This window comes from Synchiropus splendidus, chromosome 17 (assembly GCF_027744825.2).
Source record: "Synchiropus splendidus isolate RoL2022-P1 chromosome 17, RoL_Sspl_1.0, whole genome shotgun sequence".
Lineage (NCBI taxonomy): Eukaryota > Metazoa > Chordata > Actinopteri > Syngnathiformes > Callionymidae > Synchiropus > Synchiropus splendidus.
Window position 1 is genome coordinate 13,750,307 of NC_071350.1, and position 18,337 is coordinate 13,768,643.

The following is an 18,337-nucleotide window of genomic DNA, read 5'->3' on the forward strand; positions in this document are numbered from 1 at the left end:
CTTTTTATTGTTATTGGCCTTCAACAGACACGTCAGATAATAAACAAAGATCAAAGTTTCGTTGAACACTTCCTCAGAGTGGAGATGTTTCGGAGTGATCCGCACACATGTGGAGCCAACCAGTCGCCTCCAGCGCTTAAACCCAACAAGAGGTTTGAATGTCTCGTGAATGTTCAGCAGTTCGAGTGAGTCATTCTGGATCAGACTCCAGTTTCCTCTTCCAGAACAAAAGCGCTGAGCATCCCAGTTTCCCTCTCTGGATCATGAGACCAGCCGTCGTGAGAGGAAATCTGAGCCCTCCAAAGAGGAACAGATTTAAAGAGAATAGTGACAGAGAAGCTCGTGCGTATTTGGAGCTGGCGTCACATCAAAGTCTGAGACAAAGATGTGGAAATTTCCTCTGATCTCTCTAAAAACCCGTCTGATGCTTCTGCTTTGTTTTCCCGCTCTCTTCGCACGACTTATTTAAAAATGCTTCTAACGGAATCCACGCTGAGGTGACCAAGTTGCTGGTTCAAGGACTGAGGTGAGTGGAGTGTACAGGTCAAAATGAACAAACGTCCTCTACAGGTGGAGGAAACTATTTTTGTTTTTTGCTTTACCATGGTGGTGTCAGAGGTGGGATGGTCAAGCTTTCTGGGCTGAGGCAGATAAAGGATGCAAAACGGAGGTTTCAATAGAGTGAGTGAGGAAAGGGCCAAACAAAGAAGACCTGTTTTATCTTTCAGTAGTTTATTGATTTTTATAGTCATTAATCAGAACTAGATTAGGGGTGGGAGGGGTCCCATCACATTTCAGGAAAAACACAACCGACACCACACTCGACAGTTCCGTTGCATAACTCTGGCCGATACGGGGGACAGTGGTGGTGTAGCTCGTGTAAAACTGGTGAGGGCCTCCCGCTAACATTTGAGAGGGCCGATAAAAAAATTAAATATCTTTATCTTATCTTCCAAACCCGCCAGTCAAAATACCCGCTGGTTAGCGACGGCGACGCCGTTCCGGGAGTCGCCTCCGACTGGATACAGTATGTACAGAGAAACGTCCGTCGGCCTAGCAAGGCATGCGCGTGATGCATGATAACATATTTCATGTGTATGAATGATTACATCAGAACGATACAAACATTTACAAATTTGGGATGGGGGCGTAGCTGATTGTGCCCCCAGACCCATGCAGAGGGCGCTGAGAAGACCCTCGCGTCACATGGTTCAGTCGAGGTTACCACGCCGTATTCAGCCTTCGTGATATAGGTGGTGGTCTTTTTTAAATAAGGCATTCGTTTTGGAGCCACTTTACAATCAGTCCACTTTTATTGAGTCTTAAACTTTGCACTAGCCTTTATTTGCCAGTGTGAGCTTGCACACATTTAACCAGCAATATTCTTTATTGGCCGAGAAATCTCCTTCCGCTTGTGGCAAAATACGGACAGATGTCTGCACAGTGGAGTTCCAGTAAAGTGGCATTGACTCAGGAGGAACGACTAACTATGAAATGTAAAAAAAAAAAAAAAAAAAAAAACAAACGGAATGAATAGAAATCACGTGTGCTGCAACAAGAACAATGACAAAGCCATCGGAAATTCCTACTTTGGCCAAATGAAAAATAAAATATCATAGCTTTCATGAGAGTCCTCGATAGATTTTTTTTTTTTTGTTCAGCAAAGGCCTCTTTTGTGAGGAGTTCACGTCCTTCACCGCGTTCCAGGTGTCCCTGGGGAAAGAAGGTTTCCCGGGGAGCAGAGATGCGCACGGCCCGAGATGAACAGTGTCCTCTGAAAGTCTCTCTCTGAGGAGTGTGAGCGTGTTTTACAGCACTGTGCAAACGAAACTGAACAAACCCGAAAACCGAAGCAACACTTGGCCTTTTAGTCTGTGAGACGTTATCTTCCACGCGTGAAAAAGGGGGAATAGAAAGCAACTTTAGAAATCCCCGCTCAGGCGATTTCTTTTATTCTGCGCATGTAGTCGTGCAGTTCTTCTGGGTCCTGGAAACCCATGTCTTGGCAAACCCACTGAATGTCCTCCGCGTCTGCGATGGGGATGGAGTTGTAGGGCAGTTCCTCTGTGGGGAGGGTGGTGAAGGTGGTGAACTTCACCCGCTTGCGCTTGGAGGTGGGCGAACTGGCCTCCTCGCCGTTCTCCTTGGTGGAGCCTCCGGAGCTGCCGTCGCCGCGCCCGTGCACCTGGCTTTGGACGCTGGTCTGCGAGCTGCCGCTGCTGTGGTGGTCTCCGTGGCAGCAGGTGGGGACAGCGTCCAAAGGGTTGCTGGGACTTTCCATCTGCTGCGGCGACAGTTCGCAGTGCGCCCTGAGCGGCTGGCCGTTGCCCAGGAACACCCAGTGGTGCGAGTGGTCCATGTTGGCCTGACCCTCCGGAGGAATCCGTTTGTGTCGATACTTGAGCACGAAGACGATGCAGTTGATGAGAAAGACCAGAATGGCTAAGCAGAAGACGCCCAGCAGGGCGTACATGCCGATCTCCAGGTCGGTCATGTTGCGGGGCGAGTGCACAAAGTCGTCGTCGTCCTCCTCCTCCTCCTCCTCTTCCACGTCGCTCTCCGTCGGCTGCTCCTGGTTGCTGATGGTGGGGAAGTTGGTGTAATCGATGGGAACGCTGGCAGGCTGCTCATTCGACGTCTCGTAAACTCTCCCGCCGACGTTGGGATCGACGACCGGCCGTCTGGTGAACGGCGCCAACTCAATCTCCCCCTCGGTGGTGCCTTCCTCCTCCGAGTCTTCCTCGGGGCCGAACCGCACCTTGACGTACGCGGCGGCAGAAGCGATGACGCTCTTGCGCTTGGTTTTCTGGCAGGCCTCGCAGATGGTCATCTCCACACGAAGCAGCTCGCCGGACCCCTCGCCTTCTGCCACCACCACCGGCCAGCGCTGCTGAGGCTCCTGGGAGACGGACACCACCTTGTCGTCCAGCGTGGAGGCGTTGAAGTTGTAATCTTTGGGGTCGAAGTAGCCGAGGGTGGCGGCCGTGTTGTCGCTGAACAGCATCCACACCGACAAAGTGGCCTCCTGGCAACAGAGGAGACACAAACCTTGTTTAGCTAAAACGTTCCCAGCAAATCAAAGGGGCTTTTGGCCGTTGAGACTAGAACCAGCGGAGACGAAGCAATTTGGCAGACGGCTTGAACGCAGGTCCAACACGATTAATAATCTCAGGAGCGCCGTCTTCACACCGCGGCTGCCAAAACATCTCACTTTTGAAATGAGGCTTTGGGGGAAATCAGAATTTCCAAAACAGGCTCTTTGAACTCAGATCATGAATCTGATTTGTGAGGTGAAGCCGGTGAGATGTTTGTGTTTGGTCACTGTAAACACACTAGAGGAACCTGGAGGAGACTTGGTTGCTTCAGTGACTGAGAGGGCAAAACAAACAGATCAAATCTGACCCCCTTTTGATGCCTTCAGCTTTGTGCTAACACTAGCACTAGCATGAAAGGGCGGTAGCACGGCGGCTACATGAGTGGCTTTCTTTATTTAGGAGAGAACATCCGAAACCAAGTGTTTATGAAATAGGACCTTCATTCTTGTAGAGATCTGAAGTTAGTTCTGAGGTAGGCGGCCGTAATGTTGAGGAGGGTTATGTTTAGCTCCGGCAGTCTATAGCTAAAAGCCTGAGCTCCGGCTATAGTCATCACAGAGGTAAAGAGGTTTATTGGCTCTGCTTGGGTCGAGCCAGGAGCTGATTCTTTATTATCATCAATTATTTATAATCCCTTTATTACACACATGAATCATTAACAGCTCGTGACCGACTGGAGCTCACCAGGGTCACCATGCCCGTCAGGGTTTCACACCGACCCGACGATTGCGAGGTGATAAAATCATCCCGACAATAGCGGCGTGAAACTCTTCCTCCGTCCGTAAACTGTTCATGTCGGGATGAATATCAGACCGGTGTTTTTCCTCGCTCGACGCCTGTCAGTCGCTCCGTCACCAGGAAGCTGTCACGAACGACTCCCAGGACAAATATTAGCGGCGCCATTATTGCTTTCAACCGTTTCTCTAACGTCCCGCCGCCACATTTGTCTTGCAGTTGAGCTTCTATCGGAGCGGAAACGTCCAGATAAATGGGGACTGTCGAGGCTTCGCTTCACAACACACATTCTCCACACTTGCCTGTGCAGCGGAGGTTACAGTTCTGTTGACAAACCAAACAAATCTCTCGGCGATAGATGGTGTCTTCTTAAAACTCAAGTTCACCCAGCACACACACACACACACAAGATTCCATCATATGATTCCATTATCCGGTTCACTTCAGAGCAGACGCTGCCCTCCACACGGAAGGCCTCTCTACTTTTGGGGCTTTCTGAAATGCAATCGCAGGATGGACAGAGGTGGACTGCAAGCTCTTGAATGTGGAGTATTTTAGGTTATAAAAGTGCTAGATTGACAGTAGCTTGAGCTGCACTTCATCCACGAAAAGAAAGTTTGGCCTAAAAACATGAAAACAGACGTCTCCACAGTTTGTTTAGTACACTGGCGGCTTCTCACATTTCTCTCCTTTACATCATAAACTTTTATTTCAGAAATATTTTAAACTTTTTTTTCACTGCTAGGATTGCATTTATTTATTATTATTACAATACTGTCATAAAACAAATGTTTTTGATAATAAAAAAGGGGGTCATTATAACCCCCTCCTTTTTTGTTTAGTTTAATTTAAATATTTAATACAGGCAAATAAGGACGTTAAAAACTGGCTGCTCACCCAATATTTTTGCACTGATTTCTGCACATTTTACCTTATGATTTTTTTACAAAAAAAATTAGAACCATTTGGCTACAAATTATTCTCCATTCTCATCATTGTTTTTTGTTAAATATTTTCACAAGACTCCTTTTGCCTTCTTATTGTTAGTACAGGCAAATAAGTAGATCAAAACAGGGAAAAACAAATCAATTTCAAACGTAGATGTATATAATAATTAAAAAAAATTGACCATATATGAAAAATATGCATTATGCGATTGAGGTTAAAGGAAATTTCAAATATATGTTTGATTTAAATATTTGACAAAGAAATAGTATACATAATTGTTTTTTTATATTTATACTGTATGTTAATATTATCTGTTTATTGTTATTATTTTTTTCAAAACTTTCTTTAGCACTGATGCCTTTTTTTCTCCAGGTCTTTATCACAAATTATTTTCGACGCTCAGGCAGGTCAATCCCTCAGAAACGTTTGTGCAGTTTGGTCGCGTCCTTGTGCAAATCATTTTCACCGCCACAGCCGCGGCGCCCCTCATCATTTCTTTGTTCTCTTTCCGCTTCCTCTGGTCTAAACTACGTTTCATCACTCGTTCTGATGCGTCATCCTGTCATGTTGCGAAACAAACTGTGACCCGTTTGTTGAAGGACGACTTTGAATACCGGCCGCGCGCGACGGAGCCGACTTTGATAAAGACGCTTTCAATAAAACATCCAGCGTGGCTGGTCAGCTGGAGTCTGACAGCGCTGCGTTAAACTTGGAGGAGAGTCAACGTCGGCTCAACAGGGCATCTGCAGACTTTACACTCCACAGCAGCGCAGAGTCACTGGAGCGACTGAGGCCCTCTGAGCGACCAGGTCGTGCAGAAGAAACGTGGCTGCAGCGCACCAGCTTCATTTTCTGTCTCAAAACACGGGACACAAGACGCTGAGCACCAACGTTTCTGAACAACGTTCAAAAATAAAGCATCACTGGGGATATTCTGAGGTTATTCCAACAGAATCCAACTTCAAGAGGAGGATCTCTTTCTCCTGAACTTGGTTCAGTTGGACCCAAATGAGATCTCACAACTTACTCTCATCAATTCACAAGGAAAGAACTACCCAGACAGGTGGTCATAATGTTAAGGAAGATGAGGTGGTGATGGAAATGAATTGAAATAAAAAAAATAAGAAAATCTTAAAAACCACAAAAAACAAACAAATAAAAATGATAAATCTAATACAAAAATATTCAAAAAGATATTACAGATTAAAAAATGATTTAAAATTAAATAAAATACCAAATAATTATTATAATATAGAAAATGCTCAAAATAAAAAGCGGGAAAATTAAAGAATATTGTGTACTTTATCAATAATGTGTGAATGTGAATACATAAAAAATATTATGATTATATTCCATAAGATTTAAGAACATGAATCACTAATTTCATTTGAAAAAATATTTTCAACAAGGAAATTTAGAATACATATGTGCATTGACCCCCCCCCCGGTTTAACGTTACAAAAACAACAAAATAAGTAACTAACTGAAGATTGAAAAGACTTAAAAGTCAGAAAAATATGGAGAAAAAAAATGATTGACAGAAAAAAACTGAAAAGAAATGGAACTCACAAAAGCAAAACTAATACGAAGAGTGTTTCTCAGCGAGTTAAGCTCAAAGTTTTGAAAGTTGGATTTTGGTCGGGTGATTTATTTGTTCGGTCCTGAGCGACAGAAGGAATTTTACGGCGAAGCCTTGATGGAGCCGAGCTTCCTCGACTGAGAAGGGACCTCGACGATCAGCGTCAGATTTGATGTCTTTCAATCACGGTGGGGTTCGCCACATTTTCACTCCAACGGTCTGGAGGTTTGGGTCGAGCTGCTTTTACGACGGAGATGGAATGTGACAGTTTCAGCTGAAGGTGGTTGATGAGCAGCGACGGTGGATGGCTGAGAGACGACAATCGCAGAGCTCAGACTTGAGTCAGGAGAAGAACGACTGTGGAGCACGTTCACGTTGCTGCTCAGGAGGTGGAACAATGGAACATTACGGTCACATGATCAGCGTCCTTGTGCTGTACCTGTTTGGGGGTGTTGAGCGTCTGCACGCCGGTGGCTTTGGCCACCATGGTGTGACTGTTTCCTGGACTGGGCTGCAGCGACAGGGTCAGACCTGAGACGGCGTGCACCCGCAGCTCTGTGATGGAAACCTTCTCGTCCGTGACGGAGAACGCCGCCTCCCCCAGGGTGGCGTCCACGGCGAGCGGCGACTCCACCTGAGGAGACAAGACACACTTGTCATTGTTTGTCAGCCAGATGTTATTGGCTCTGCGAGCTCGTCCAGGCCGTGACGGAAGTGTCGAGCCTGTCACGCAGAAAACACCGAGATGGAATCCATCAGTGGCGACTCGACAGTCTCAGCTTGGTGTCGCGCTCGGTTACCTCTACAGAACCGTCTCCAGACTAGTTTCCAATGACACAATCGATACACACTGAGAAGAGCACTTACCCACAAACTCATGAGTCATTACTGAGTCTATTTTCTGGGCAACGGTCTTTGACCTTTAGTCAAGGTCAGTGTGTTAGAAAGTTGAATGAGTGCTGAACATGGGTCACGTAGCTTAAACAGTCATGGGAAGTAATAGGTACAAACTACTTGGTGTGAGAATAGAATAGACAAAAAAAACGCAATAAATAGAAAAAATAAAAATTCTAAAAGCAAAAAGTTGAATACACTACAAAGAAATAAAAAAAAGAAAATCATTAATAATTAATGAATAAATAAACTTCAATAAAAAATACAGGAACTAATACCAGAAAATAAAAATTATGAAACACTAATAAAAAAAATAGTTGCAACACTATTACAACACTATATTTAATAGAAATCAAAATATATGCATCAAAAAAGTAAAACAAAAAATAAATATGATGAAGTTATTTTCTTCAGATGATGATTGCAGGTTTACAGTTGTCGCTTTACACGTTGAAATAACAAAAAAAGAAGATCATTTCGACAGTGAGATAGTCAACAGCGCCCCCTGTGTTTTGCAGCACTCGCACACATTAGAGTGAAAAGAGACAGGTACATGACTAAATGAAGCAAATTCAAAAGATCATCTTTCATCACGTTGTGGGCAAACTCTCTCTCGACAGAAGGCGGCGCGGATCATGCGTCACAGAAGCCATGAGTGAGGAAACGGCAAATTTCATTTTCAGCCAGTCGACCGGTGAGTGGTTTCATTTCGGTCTGTAAGACCAAGGAACAAGTGATTGTTGTGCGATATCGACCGCGGTTGCTTAAACTTCCCTCACAGTAAAGCGACCTTTCACCCCAATATTTTACGTTTCATATCTCTGTCCCCCGTGTTAGAAGAAAGGCCTCATAAAAACCAGCTGCTCTCACGTCCTCTTGGCTTTGTCCAAAACAGACTCAGCAGAAGTTTAGCGACGACGAACACCACCTGCAAGTCGACTCTAAACACAGCAGAGGTCAAACTTCGTGATCGCTCCTTAGTTTCGCTCTCCATCGGTCACATCCGTCGCTCTTCAGCATAAAGTTGCATTTTACTCTAAATGTCAAGTGCTTTTGTGACAACTGTTTGAAAGATCTTTTTCTCCCACTACAGATTTTCCTAGTAAGAACCAGCATTTTTTTCTTCAGAAAAGTCAGGTTCCTTTGATTTAACAGAAGTTATTTCCTTTTGTTGTTACACTTCTTTTTTCTTTTCTCCAGTTTTACCTTGTTTACGTCAGATGTCTTTGTCTCTACCATCATTTGTCCCCTTTTTATAATCATTTTTCAATTTCTATGTGTATATTTTTCTTTAACTTTAGCTAAATTTATAATTTATCCAATGTTGATGTTTTCAGACATCATTTTCTTTATTTGTATTGAATGTTGCTGTTGCTGGAAATGTGACTACATTAAAAGAGCCAAAAAGGTTGCGGAACACTGGTCAGGAATACGTATTTTCCCACGATCTACAGTGGCCGCCACCATCAAGAGTAGTGTCTCTCACCACTGAAGAACATGAATTTCACCTGAAACCTCTGTCCTGGACGGCAGCTCTGCAGGTTAGCGTCTGACTAGGCAACAGTTAGCAGATGCTAACAGTTAGCACCACACTCGGAACATGGAATTGTGTTGTTGACATTGAATATTTTCCGATAACTTCCACCTGTGGCGCCTCCTGAAGCACTTTACGTTCACACTGGGGTGAAAGAAGAACAAATGTTTGATGAAAACAGCTTTCTGCATTAAATCCCACTCAGGTCAGAACGAGTCAGTGTAAAAATGTTTACGGACGATTGATTTTCCGCAGCGGCTGATATTTTCACACACCAATTAAAGAACATCCACCGGAAAAAAAGATCGATGCTGGCGCTCGCGTGCAAATGTCAAAACACAATTCAAACATTGGGTGAATGGAGGATCGATGGAGGAGAAGAAAATGTTGAGGGGGACGGATTAGTGGGGGAGGAACACCTGCATCTTCCCCGCGATTATTTCCCGTGAAATCCCGTCAGCGCGAAACAGGTTTCATTAAACCGCAGACTGTTACAGCCCCGGCATGAATCTGTTGATGGCACCCTCCAACTGGAGGAAGCTTGGCAGTAGAAGTTTAACTTCAGCTGCAGTTTCTCACTGTGGACTCACAGATTCAAGTTCAATCACGTCAGCGACGACTCCAACACGTCCTTTTATTTATTATTATTATTGTTCTCTCCAGAGGGGGTTGCCAGAAGACTCGTGCTTCATGTCTCCGCGTCTTTGGAAATATTTACTAAAGATGCTCAGGAGGGAATTCCAGCTCCCGAAATAAAGTTTTTTCTTTGTCATCTGGCTGAGATTTACACTTTCTTTAGGTCTGTTTGAATACAGCGTTTCCATCAGAGCCACGGCTGAGCTGGAACATCATCGCTGACGTGAGTCGAACACTCAATCCACTTCTGAGCTGCAGGTGAGACGCCGCTACCTTACCTAACTTGTTACGAAGAACGATTGCAATGTTGCATGTAGCGTCACGCTATATCCAGTCATATAACATTTAGTTTGTTTTTGAATGCATTAAAGTTTCATCCTGCATCACACTTCCGCCATGTTTTGTGTCTCATCGCATTAAAACGTATCACCTTCACTTGCCTCGTGGTAAACTGTGTGTTACATAACACACCAACCCATCCTCACACCCAAGGCGCAATACATTGATGTTCGGAAAGAGAAAGTCCTATACTGACACTGCATGTTGACGCAATAGGTTTTCAATTGAAGCACATGCTCCGCCTTACGTGGCAGCGCGACACATGAAAAAAAGACATAGGATTCCGTAAGTCATGGGATGGCGCTACTTTCATTCCACACTTCTGTGGTGTTGGGGTTTATTATTTCAAGTCCGGCTTTTAGCCAGGAGGGCATCTGGGCATCTGCAAAACGTATATGGACGCCTGATTCTTGACCGTAGCTTGGCCACCAGATGCCGCCAGATACTAGCGTAATCTAGCACCTGTAGTAGTACTAGAAGGGCGTAATCTGACGCCCTTCTAACTCAAATCCTGTTCCAACGGCAGTGCACTTTAGACTGTTGAGGAGAGCCACATACGGGGTTAGAAATGCACAGTCCACACGCGCCGCCAGGAACACTACACAGGAAGAAAAACATTTTTTTATCCGTTGAAACGACTATGCGTCAACACGCAACATGTAGCGCTGCCTTAGTCGTCAGTATAGGACGCAAAAGTTCACTTTCCCAACATCAATATACTACGCCATGGCTGTGAGGATGGGTTGAACAAACACAAAGCCACAACAACACACAGTGTTACATGTGGCCATACATTTTACATTAGGTCAAACTACATTTCATAAGCTAAAAAAACCTTAGCTACATTTTGTTAGCTTGTGTGGGTTGGCTACGTTAAAAGCATTTCCACCATTTAGTGTTGCCTTTGTCTTTAAGCAGCGTAGAATCATGCTTTAGAATTTCATTCACATTTCGGTGACTTTATTTGCTATGGTGCTGCGGCGATGATTAGCATTCTACACCGCACACTTCAGTGTGTCAAACTCTCTTTGTCTCGGCCTGTAACACTCTGTAATCCACATCAGCACCTTCTGAGAAAACAGCTTTGATTTTTGCTGTGTTGATAACGTTGAGCGAGTCCATCTGCCGTCTCCCAAAATCTGTCATGCCACTTCTGAACTTCCTGGTGAAGAGAAACCGCTTCATTCTCTCGCAGGCTGCAGGATCATTTCCTCTTTTGACTGGAGACATTAAAGCCGCCATTGAGATTCAGATTTCAGAGGGAGAAGCTTTTGTTCGCCCGCTTGGTCTTCGGTTCCGTCTCAGAATTAGCATTTACATTTCACGCTGTTAATTTGACTCGTGTTCGCCGGGTTACGACGAGTCCGCTGAGATCAGCGTGTTCAGTTTTAAGAGCAGAAGTTCTGCTTCAGATGGAGTGAGCAGATGCAGGTGCTGAAACAGGAGTGCACCCCTTTATTCCACCATAAAACTCTTTTATTGCGCAATAAATTGTTGATTTTTACATTCTGGCTTCTCATGTACAAAACCACTTTAACTACTTTGAGCTCACATGGCTTCCTGTATTTTCTTGTAAATATTTTACAGTGCAATCTGAGTATTTTAAGACTAATATTTCAATTATTATGACTTGAGCTCAGTTTTAATTTTGTCAAAATCTCTCACGTTTTATCAAAAAGTGTCAGTGTAGAAACTCCAAACTTCTGATGCTCATTTCAACTCTCATCGCTCTTTCCCTACTTCCATCTGTCCTCGCGGCAGAAAAGATGAATAATTATTCAGACCTTCACACGGCTCATTGATGATGACTTACGACTGACTTGCATCTTCGTCCATCATCACGCACGTCTTCCTCGCCACCTTACCGCTCGGATTGTTTCTCAGACATGCTGAAGTTCTGGTCATAAACTAGTGGGGGAGGAGTTTTTCCCAGAGAAGAGTGGTGGCCGTATGGACCGGGAGTCAAACCCGACTGAAGCTTGACCTCGCAAGTGTTTACACTAAACCAGCTCTTTGCAAAACCTTCATCTCAACCTCACATCCTGGAACTTCACAGAACCTCAACAGAATGGTGAAGATAAGCTTGGTCATCCTGCAGAGACTCAGATCAGAACCAGTGCACCTCCGAGGAAGCCAAGTGAGGATGGTCAGGTATTTAATTCTACCTCAACACAGACACCTTCAGAGCCGTCTACTCACCTTCAGCACTGTGGACCCGAGCTCCAGTCCCACCAGAACGGTTCGATCCACCAGCTCGGCGATTCGTGGATCGGCCACCTTCAAGGCATCCTGGACCAGGTCCGTGACGTCCACCTGCCAGTCCGGCCCCAGCATGGTGATCACCTGGTCAGTACCCTCAGTGGACGTGGTGTGGAACTGGGTCAGAACTTTGACCAAAGCTCGCTGGTACTGGAGAGTGCAGCCGCGACTCACGCGCCGATCATCGTCGTCGTCGTCGGCATCACTGTCTCTGGTGCTCCTGGAGAAGGGGAACAAGGAGGTCGGTGAGGAACACCGTGACCAGTCCAGAGTGGCCCCGCCTCTCACTTTGACTACACCGTGTGTGAGAAACCCAAATAAAAATACATTAGATGTAAAATAAAATCTGACTAATGTAAAAAGAAAATAAAAAATGTGCTTTAAATGGAAATTAAATAAATAAAAAAATGTATTAGAATTGTCACACAATTATAATAATAACTAGAAGTTAAATAATGCTCCTCCAATTCTAATGACCAGACTTTTATTTCAAAAGTAACTCAACAGGGACTTAAAGTTTCAATCATGGAGGCCGTAATTAGCTTCAAGAACGAGGCGAGAGGAATCAAAAGATGAAAAGTCAGAAGCATCTGATCTCTCTTCTTAAAGGAGCAGCTGCTGAGGAGCGATGTCGAGTGGTGAGACGGCGTCTTAATGTAGGGCGTCAGTTCTTCAGGGTCTCTCTTTCATGAGCCCGACATCACAACGCTGGAGAGAGAGCGTGCGCTCCTCTTGGATTCATGCTTCTGTCAGTCCTCGTGTTCAACTCATATTTCAGGGGAAGAACCTCGGGAAAATCTTGGACATGTTCCCGCCTAGTTTCACAGGACTTGGACCCAGCTGGGCACAATCTGCTCCTCTCCAGTGCTACATAATGTCCATCAGCAGGTTTCAAGGTCGACCAGCTCCTTGAAAAGCACTTCTCAGTAGCAGCAAGCAGCCTGGACACCAGGCAGACGGCCAGTCCTGTGCAGACCGCTCTTCTTCGGCACGTCAGAACTGAAGAGTTGAACTGAAGATGATGTAAGGTGTTTACATGTCTCATGACTTTTCGCTTGGCCACAGTGGAGTGAAGATGCAGGGGTGAGGAATGAACCGAGACAATGTAACTTTCTCTGGGCGACTCCACAATGGGCATGTCCTGACAGTGACGCCACAGCCACCCATGTGACCACCACACTGGCTTACAGCAGCAAAGCTACACGATCAATGAAGGGTCCAGGAAGGGAGGACAGGAACCTGACACTTCAACAGCCCCTTCAAATGCCAAGCGAAAATCACTCAGCTGCAGGCCCAAGATGCATCAGCTTCTTCAGTCTCCTTGACTCGAACCACACGTCACCTGACAACCCCTGCATTTATGGCGACGCCCTTTTATAGCAGTGAGTGAAAACACCGTTGTGTCACAGAGGCGAAACGTTTTCTAAGTAAAATCCAGAGTCACACATTTGACCGAGCGAAGAGGAGAAGCCAGAAAAAGCCACGGCCCTAACGTAATCAAAGCGAACAAGGTCCAGGAGGTGAGGCCGCTTGAATGAATAATGACCTTTCCATGACACCCCCGCAGCCTATTGAAAGTTCCTTTAGCTCCAAACATCATATAATGTGACAGTGCAGGAAGAGGAAGACGAGGAAGCAACGGAGGGACGGATGAGGTGCGCGGAGCGGGGCACAACGGATGAATTAATAATAACAACCTGGATGTGAAAGATCGCAAGGACTCGCTCTCCGGCCCACAGAGCAGGGTTTGTGTTGATTCACACCGGAGACTGCATCTGCCTCACCACAGAAGGACACAGGTCCAGAACGCCGGTTCCATCCAGAACCACGAGGCGATCTGACATGTTGTGGGAATCGTTCTGAGAGCAGCCACATTAGACGGTACGGAGAACCAAGAACTATGTGGGGCAAAATACATTCTCAACAAGCTTCTCCACCGTGTGAAGCCAAAACATGGAGTTAAAAAGGAGGGAAATAACCACAAAATAGTGGGATCGGAGGGGAAGACAGGCGCTTCCATAACAGCAGAAACACCTCTTGGTCGCTACACAACGCTGAATTCATCTCTTCATTTCCCTCCCAAAGACTCTCACAACTATAGAAACCAGGTCACTGGAAGTTTCACGACTTTGCACCTGGAATAAGGTTAATATTTCCCCTCCTTCTCCCCAGAAGACGATTGTCTCTTCTTATTAAAGTCTGTGGCACGAGCGCGGAGGATGCAGCGGGAGCGCACGCAGGCTGCCCGCCTGATTACACCGTCTCTGTCTTCCCTCTTCTCTTCTGTGAGCATGTTACTGGATAATGCAGCCAGTGAGCAATTCTGTAACAAAGGCCCTCTGCAGCCCGCTCATGAAGGTTCACCACGCGTCACTTCGGAGCAGCTCAAGGACGGAGAGCGACTCTGAGGTCAGAGGTTCAGTGGGTGAGGCCAGTTGATAAGAATGGAACTGCAAAACCCATTTCACGTGAGCCACCACATATATATATATATAGTACATTGACAAACGCAAATGAAGCTACAAAAGCAACTGACTTTCATTTCAGACATTCTAGGGCTGCACCAGCGTGAGACCACCTGTTGGCAACAACACAACACGTTGTAGTCGCTGTAGTTGAGAACTCAATCAGGAAGGATAACTAATCAGAGCCTACATTTTCCAGTGAAGTATGAAGAGAGAAGGAGTGAAATGGAATGGAAGCTGATCGGAGCAGAGGCTGGCATTCCCGTCTCACTGAGCTGATGGCACCTCTGAAGGATCTCATGGACCCAGAGATGGCTCTTTTTTTTCTTCTAAAACACTTCCACAGTAGATAAAGGGCTACTATTCTTAAGGAGTGTGAGGACGCGCGTCATACATTAGCTCACAAAGCCCAGCATCACCTCTCCTCTCTTTGGTTGATGACAATACAAGTGTTGGCTGAGGCGCTAAATGAAAGTTGAGCTCCCATTAGAAGCTAAAACCAGCTTCTTTGGCTGCTAATGACTCCTTATACAGCAGAGTTTGCCACGTCAGGAGAGCAAGTTAGATTACTTCAGAGACCAAAACCTTTTTTGGCCGGCTTACACAGACGGAGAGCTGCGGGGGAAGACCACCCACTGCAGTTCTTGACCAAAGTAGGGGGTCAAGTCATCCGATTAACAGGGTTTTGAGTTTAGAATTCGGCCAAAAAAAGCCATCATATTTTAAAACATGCTATGAATGAATGAGAAAACATATTATGAAAACAACCATCAGACCTGGACCACATCTTAGGGTTTTAATCCCTCCTGACAGTTCTTTGTAAACTCGGGGTTCAGACCGACCTGCACATCGGCAATACAACATAGAACTGTCCAAACCTCCAAAATGATGGAAAACCCTCAAAAAGCAGCAAGCAAGGAGCCTGACGCTCCACCTGCGCTGGAACAGACTCTTCTGCAAACATGCGGCACAAACCCAAAATAGATCTCAAGGGTCTTTGATGACTGTATTCATGAGGGGACGCAACATCCAAAGCCAGCCGAGTGACAGATGTCTACGGTCGCACAAACAAACTTTAAAGACACAACACAACAGTTTGCTGGAGAACACCCGGAATCATGCAGAAAACACCACTTAAGATGGATATCATAGAAGAGCCAACAGACCCCGGGGCCCCAGCAAACACGCTCTGAAATAACAAGCTCACAAGAAGAGTGTGATCCCTTATCTGCGGGAGTGTGTTTTAATAAGCTGCGCCTATGAGCGGAGAATGAAGGAAGGGTGCTAAAGCGGAGATTTAGGGTGTCACACTAATACGCCATCTATCCGGCGTGATGGCCCGTCGGGGAGGAACAAGATGTTTTCTCAGTTCTGCCGGTCGTTTAAAATACCTACACTCCTTAAACATCCCATTTGTATTCAGGCGGTGCACCAATGGATTGAGCGTTCCGCAAGCGACCGCGGCGGCGACTGCAGCAATGCCTGGCGGTGTTAATGCGTCCATTAAATAGTTCCTGAATGAAGGGTGGTGGGTCGGTCATGTGCGGGTTCTTCTGGTCTTTCATCGCTATTAAACTGCTTTCAGTACATAACAATAGCTTGGTGACGTTTGTGTCTTCAAAAACTTATTCCCAGGTGAATGAGGTTTATCATTATGACCACTGAATCTGGATAACTACCGGACGTTTTCGGATTTTATACGAAAATATCTCTCCGAAATCTGGCTTCTCTCAAGGGCATCAGGGGCCCCAAATTTTCCCAGTGTAGGGGGAGCTTTCAGTAGTCGGCGCTCCCTCCACACAAGCGTTAGACCCCGCCTTTTAAGGTGGACTGTTAAGAATGTATTAAGGCATCCCTGCCTATCCTTTTGACCAGTGCAGATGAATGACATGTGGAAGGAAACAACTTTATTCATGCCGCTAACTGAGGAATGATTATTTTCTCACTAGTGGAAAACAGTAGTATCTGGTTTACAAGCCTAATAGGTTCTGAAGAGATGCTAGTGACTAAAAATGCTTGGAAAATCAACCTTTAGAAAGAAGAAGAACAAGCAGGAGGTGCTTAGACCCCAAAATATAGAATCCATCCTGTTCATCCTGGTCATTTATGTCAGTTTCCCGGGATCGAGGATGAGGATGTGAAACTGTATGCACAGTTCATGGTCTGAACTGTCTGCACACTGAAGTGATTTTGAGAGACGAGTGGAAGCTACGTAGCAATAGATGAGGGCTGATATGTGTTCAAAGAAAATCATTTGTCGTTTCAAATAACAGAAGTGTAGATGTCCAAATCAGAATGTATTTGTCTCTACCACCGAAGCAGAAAGCACCCACTCAACTCAGATACACAAATGAATGTTTACGCGTCTCACACAAAACAACCAGGCAGATCAAATCCAGCCTCATTTCTTCGGCTCCAGCAGCATCTAATTGGGGCAAAACAAGGAACTCGACAAAACCCTTTCATGCTCCTGAAGCAGCGAGGAGGATCAGCTGCTTCGTTTTTTCGTCAGAATACTGCTCTGGTAATGAGTCGTCTGGTTGGAAAAAGTTACACACACATTTTGAGTTTAATGTAGAGTCAGAATTTTATATTGCCTGCGGAAGAGCAAGAGGAGGCTCCTGCTGGGAGGCTGTCTGGGTCTCTGGAAAGCGGATGTTCAGAGGACCTCAGGAGCCCAGACATATTCACCAAAGCAATTTTTCAAGATTTGTCAGGTGAGATTAAATATTCATATGGCTGGCAGCTCCAGATTCCACAGAACTCACCTTCTGTCCGGCAGGATCGGAACCCTCCAGCCTCTGATGAAGCTCAGGTTGTTGTCAGACAGCTCCACTTGCAGCGGGAGCTTGGGCACCCAGACCGTCAGCTCCAAGGGGGCGCTGAGGTGCTCGTAACTGAAGATGACCCTGGCATTCATGGAGCCGCGTGTCTCCTTCCCGTTGACAAACACGTAGTCACAATTCATGGAAACCTGTGAGAGATCAGGGTCACAAGTCAGAGACCATCTATATGGAAATGGCACCACCGGACGCGCTGAGTGACACATGGTGACGTACGATGCAGCGCCTCAAGGATGAACCCCAACACACGCAGAAACGCAATGTCATTTAACAAGGCGTGAGAGAGCAAAGATCATAAACCATTTTTAACAATAAAAGCTAATCCAGCGGTGGTGGAACTTTCATCTCTGTGGCGGCCAACTGAGGCGGACAAAACACACAGGGGTCATCGGCAGTCGAAGGAATGTTCTCCCAAAAAACAACCTCTCATAACCCTCCAGTGACTTTCAATCAGAGACCAAATCCGCCAAAGGTCTTTCAGAAAACGCTCTGATGATTTGAAACAATGCAATTCCTTGATGTGCAGGAGCCACACAGATGACGGATTACGGAACTTTGACCCACACAATCTGTCTGGCTCAGATCAGTCACAGAATCCTGATTCACCTGCGTGAGTCCGTCGTCCAGTCCACCGCGCTATGACGGTGTATTGTTGTTGAGGATTCAGACTACACTACACCTTCATGTTTTTAGTTAGTTCACGGTAGTGATTCTTCACCAAAGGGCCGGGGCCTCGTAGAGGGCCGCTAAAGGTTTTTCAATACATTAGCCACATATAGTGGCAGTTGTCTGTCACTGAATTGACTTGACAGCAGCAAATCTGTGATGGCTAACAACTACTAAGTTCTTGAAAAGAAAAAATGATAAAGTTATGCCACCCCCACCGACTGTAAAAAATGTTCATGAAAGCACCTGTTGAAACAGTTTTGAAAATTTATTACAACATTTTACGGTGATACCTTCATTTCCACTTTAGTTATATGTTCTTTGGAATTTAAATAAAATATACT

At 45.5% G+C, this 18,337-nt stretch overlaps 1 protein-coding gene across 2 annotated transcripts in view; it reads right to left on the minus strand.

Moving 5' to 3' along the window:
* Positions 1–18,337, minus strand: part of tmem132e (transmembrane protein 132E) — a 227,839-nt gene continuing 209,502 nt past the window's right edge. For both annotated transcript variants that reach the window (XM_053847328.1, XM_053847327.1), the window contains exons 6-9: positions 17,253–17,458; positions 11,960–12,239; positions 6,797–6,991; positions 1–3,025 (exon numbers count right to left, since the gene is read on the minus strand). In XM_053847328.1, coding sequence (XP_053703303.1) covers positions 1,937–3,025; positions 6,797–6,991; positions 11,960–12,239; positions 17,253–17,458 — 1,770 coding nt within the window. In that variant the 3' untranslated portion in view covers positions 1–1,936. The remainder of the gene's footprint in view (positions 3,026–6,796; positions 6,992–11,959; positions 12,240–17,252; positions 17,459–18,337) is intronic.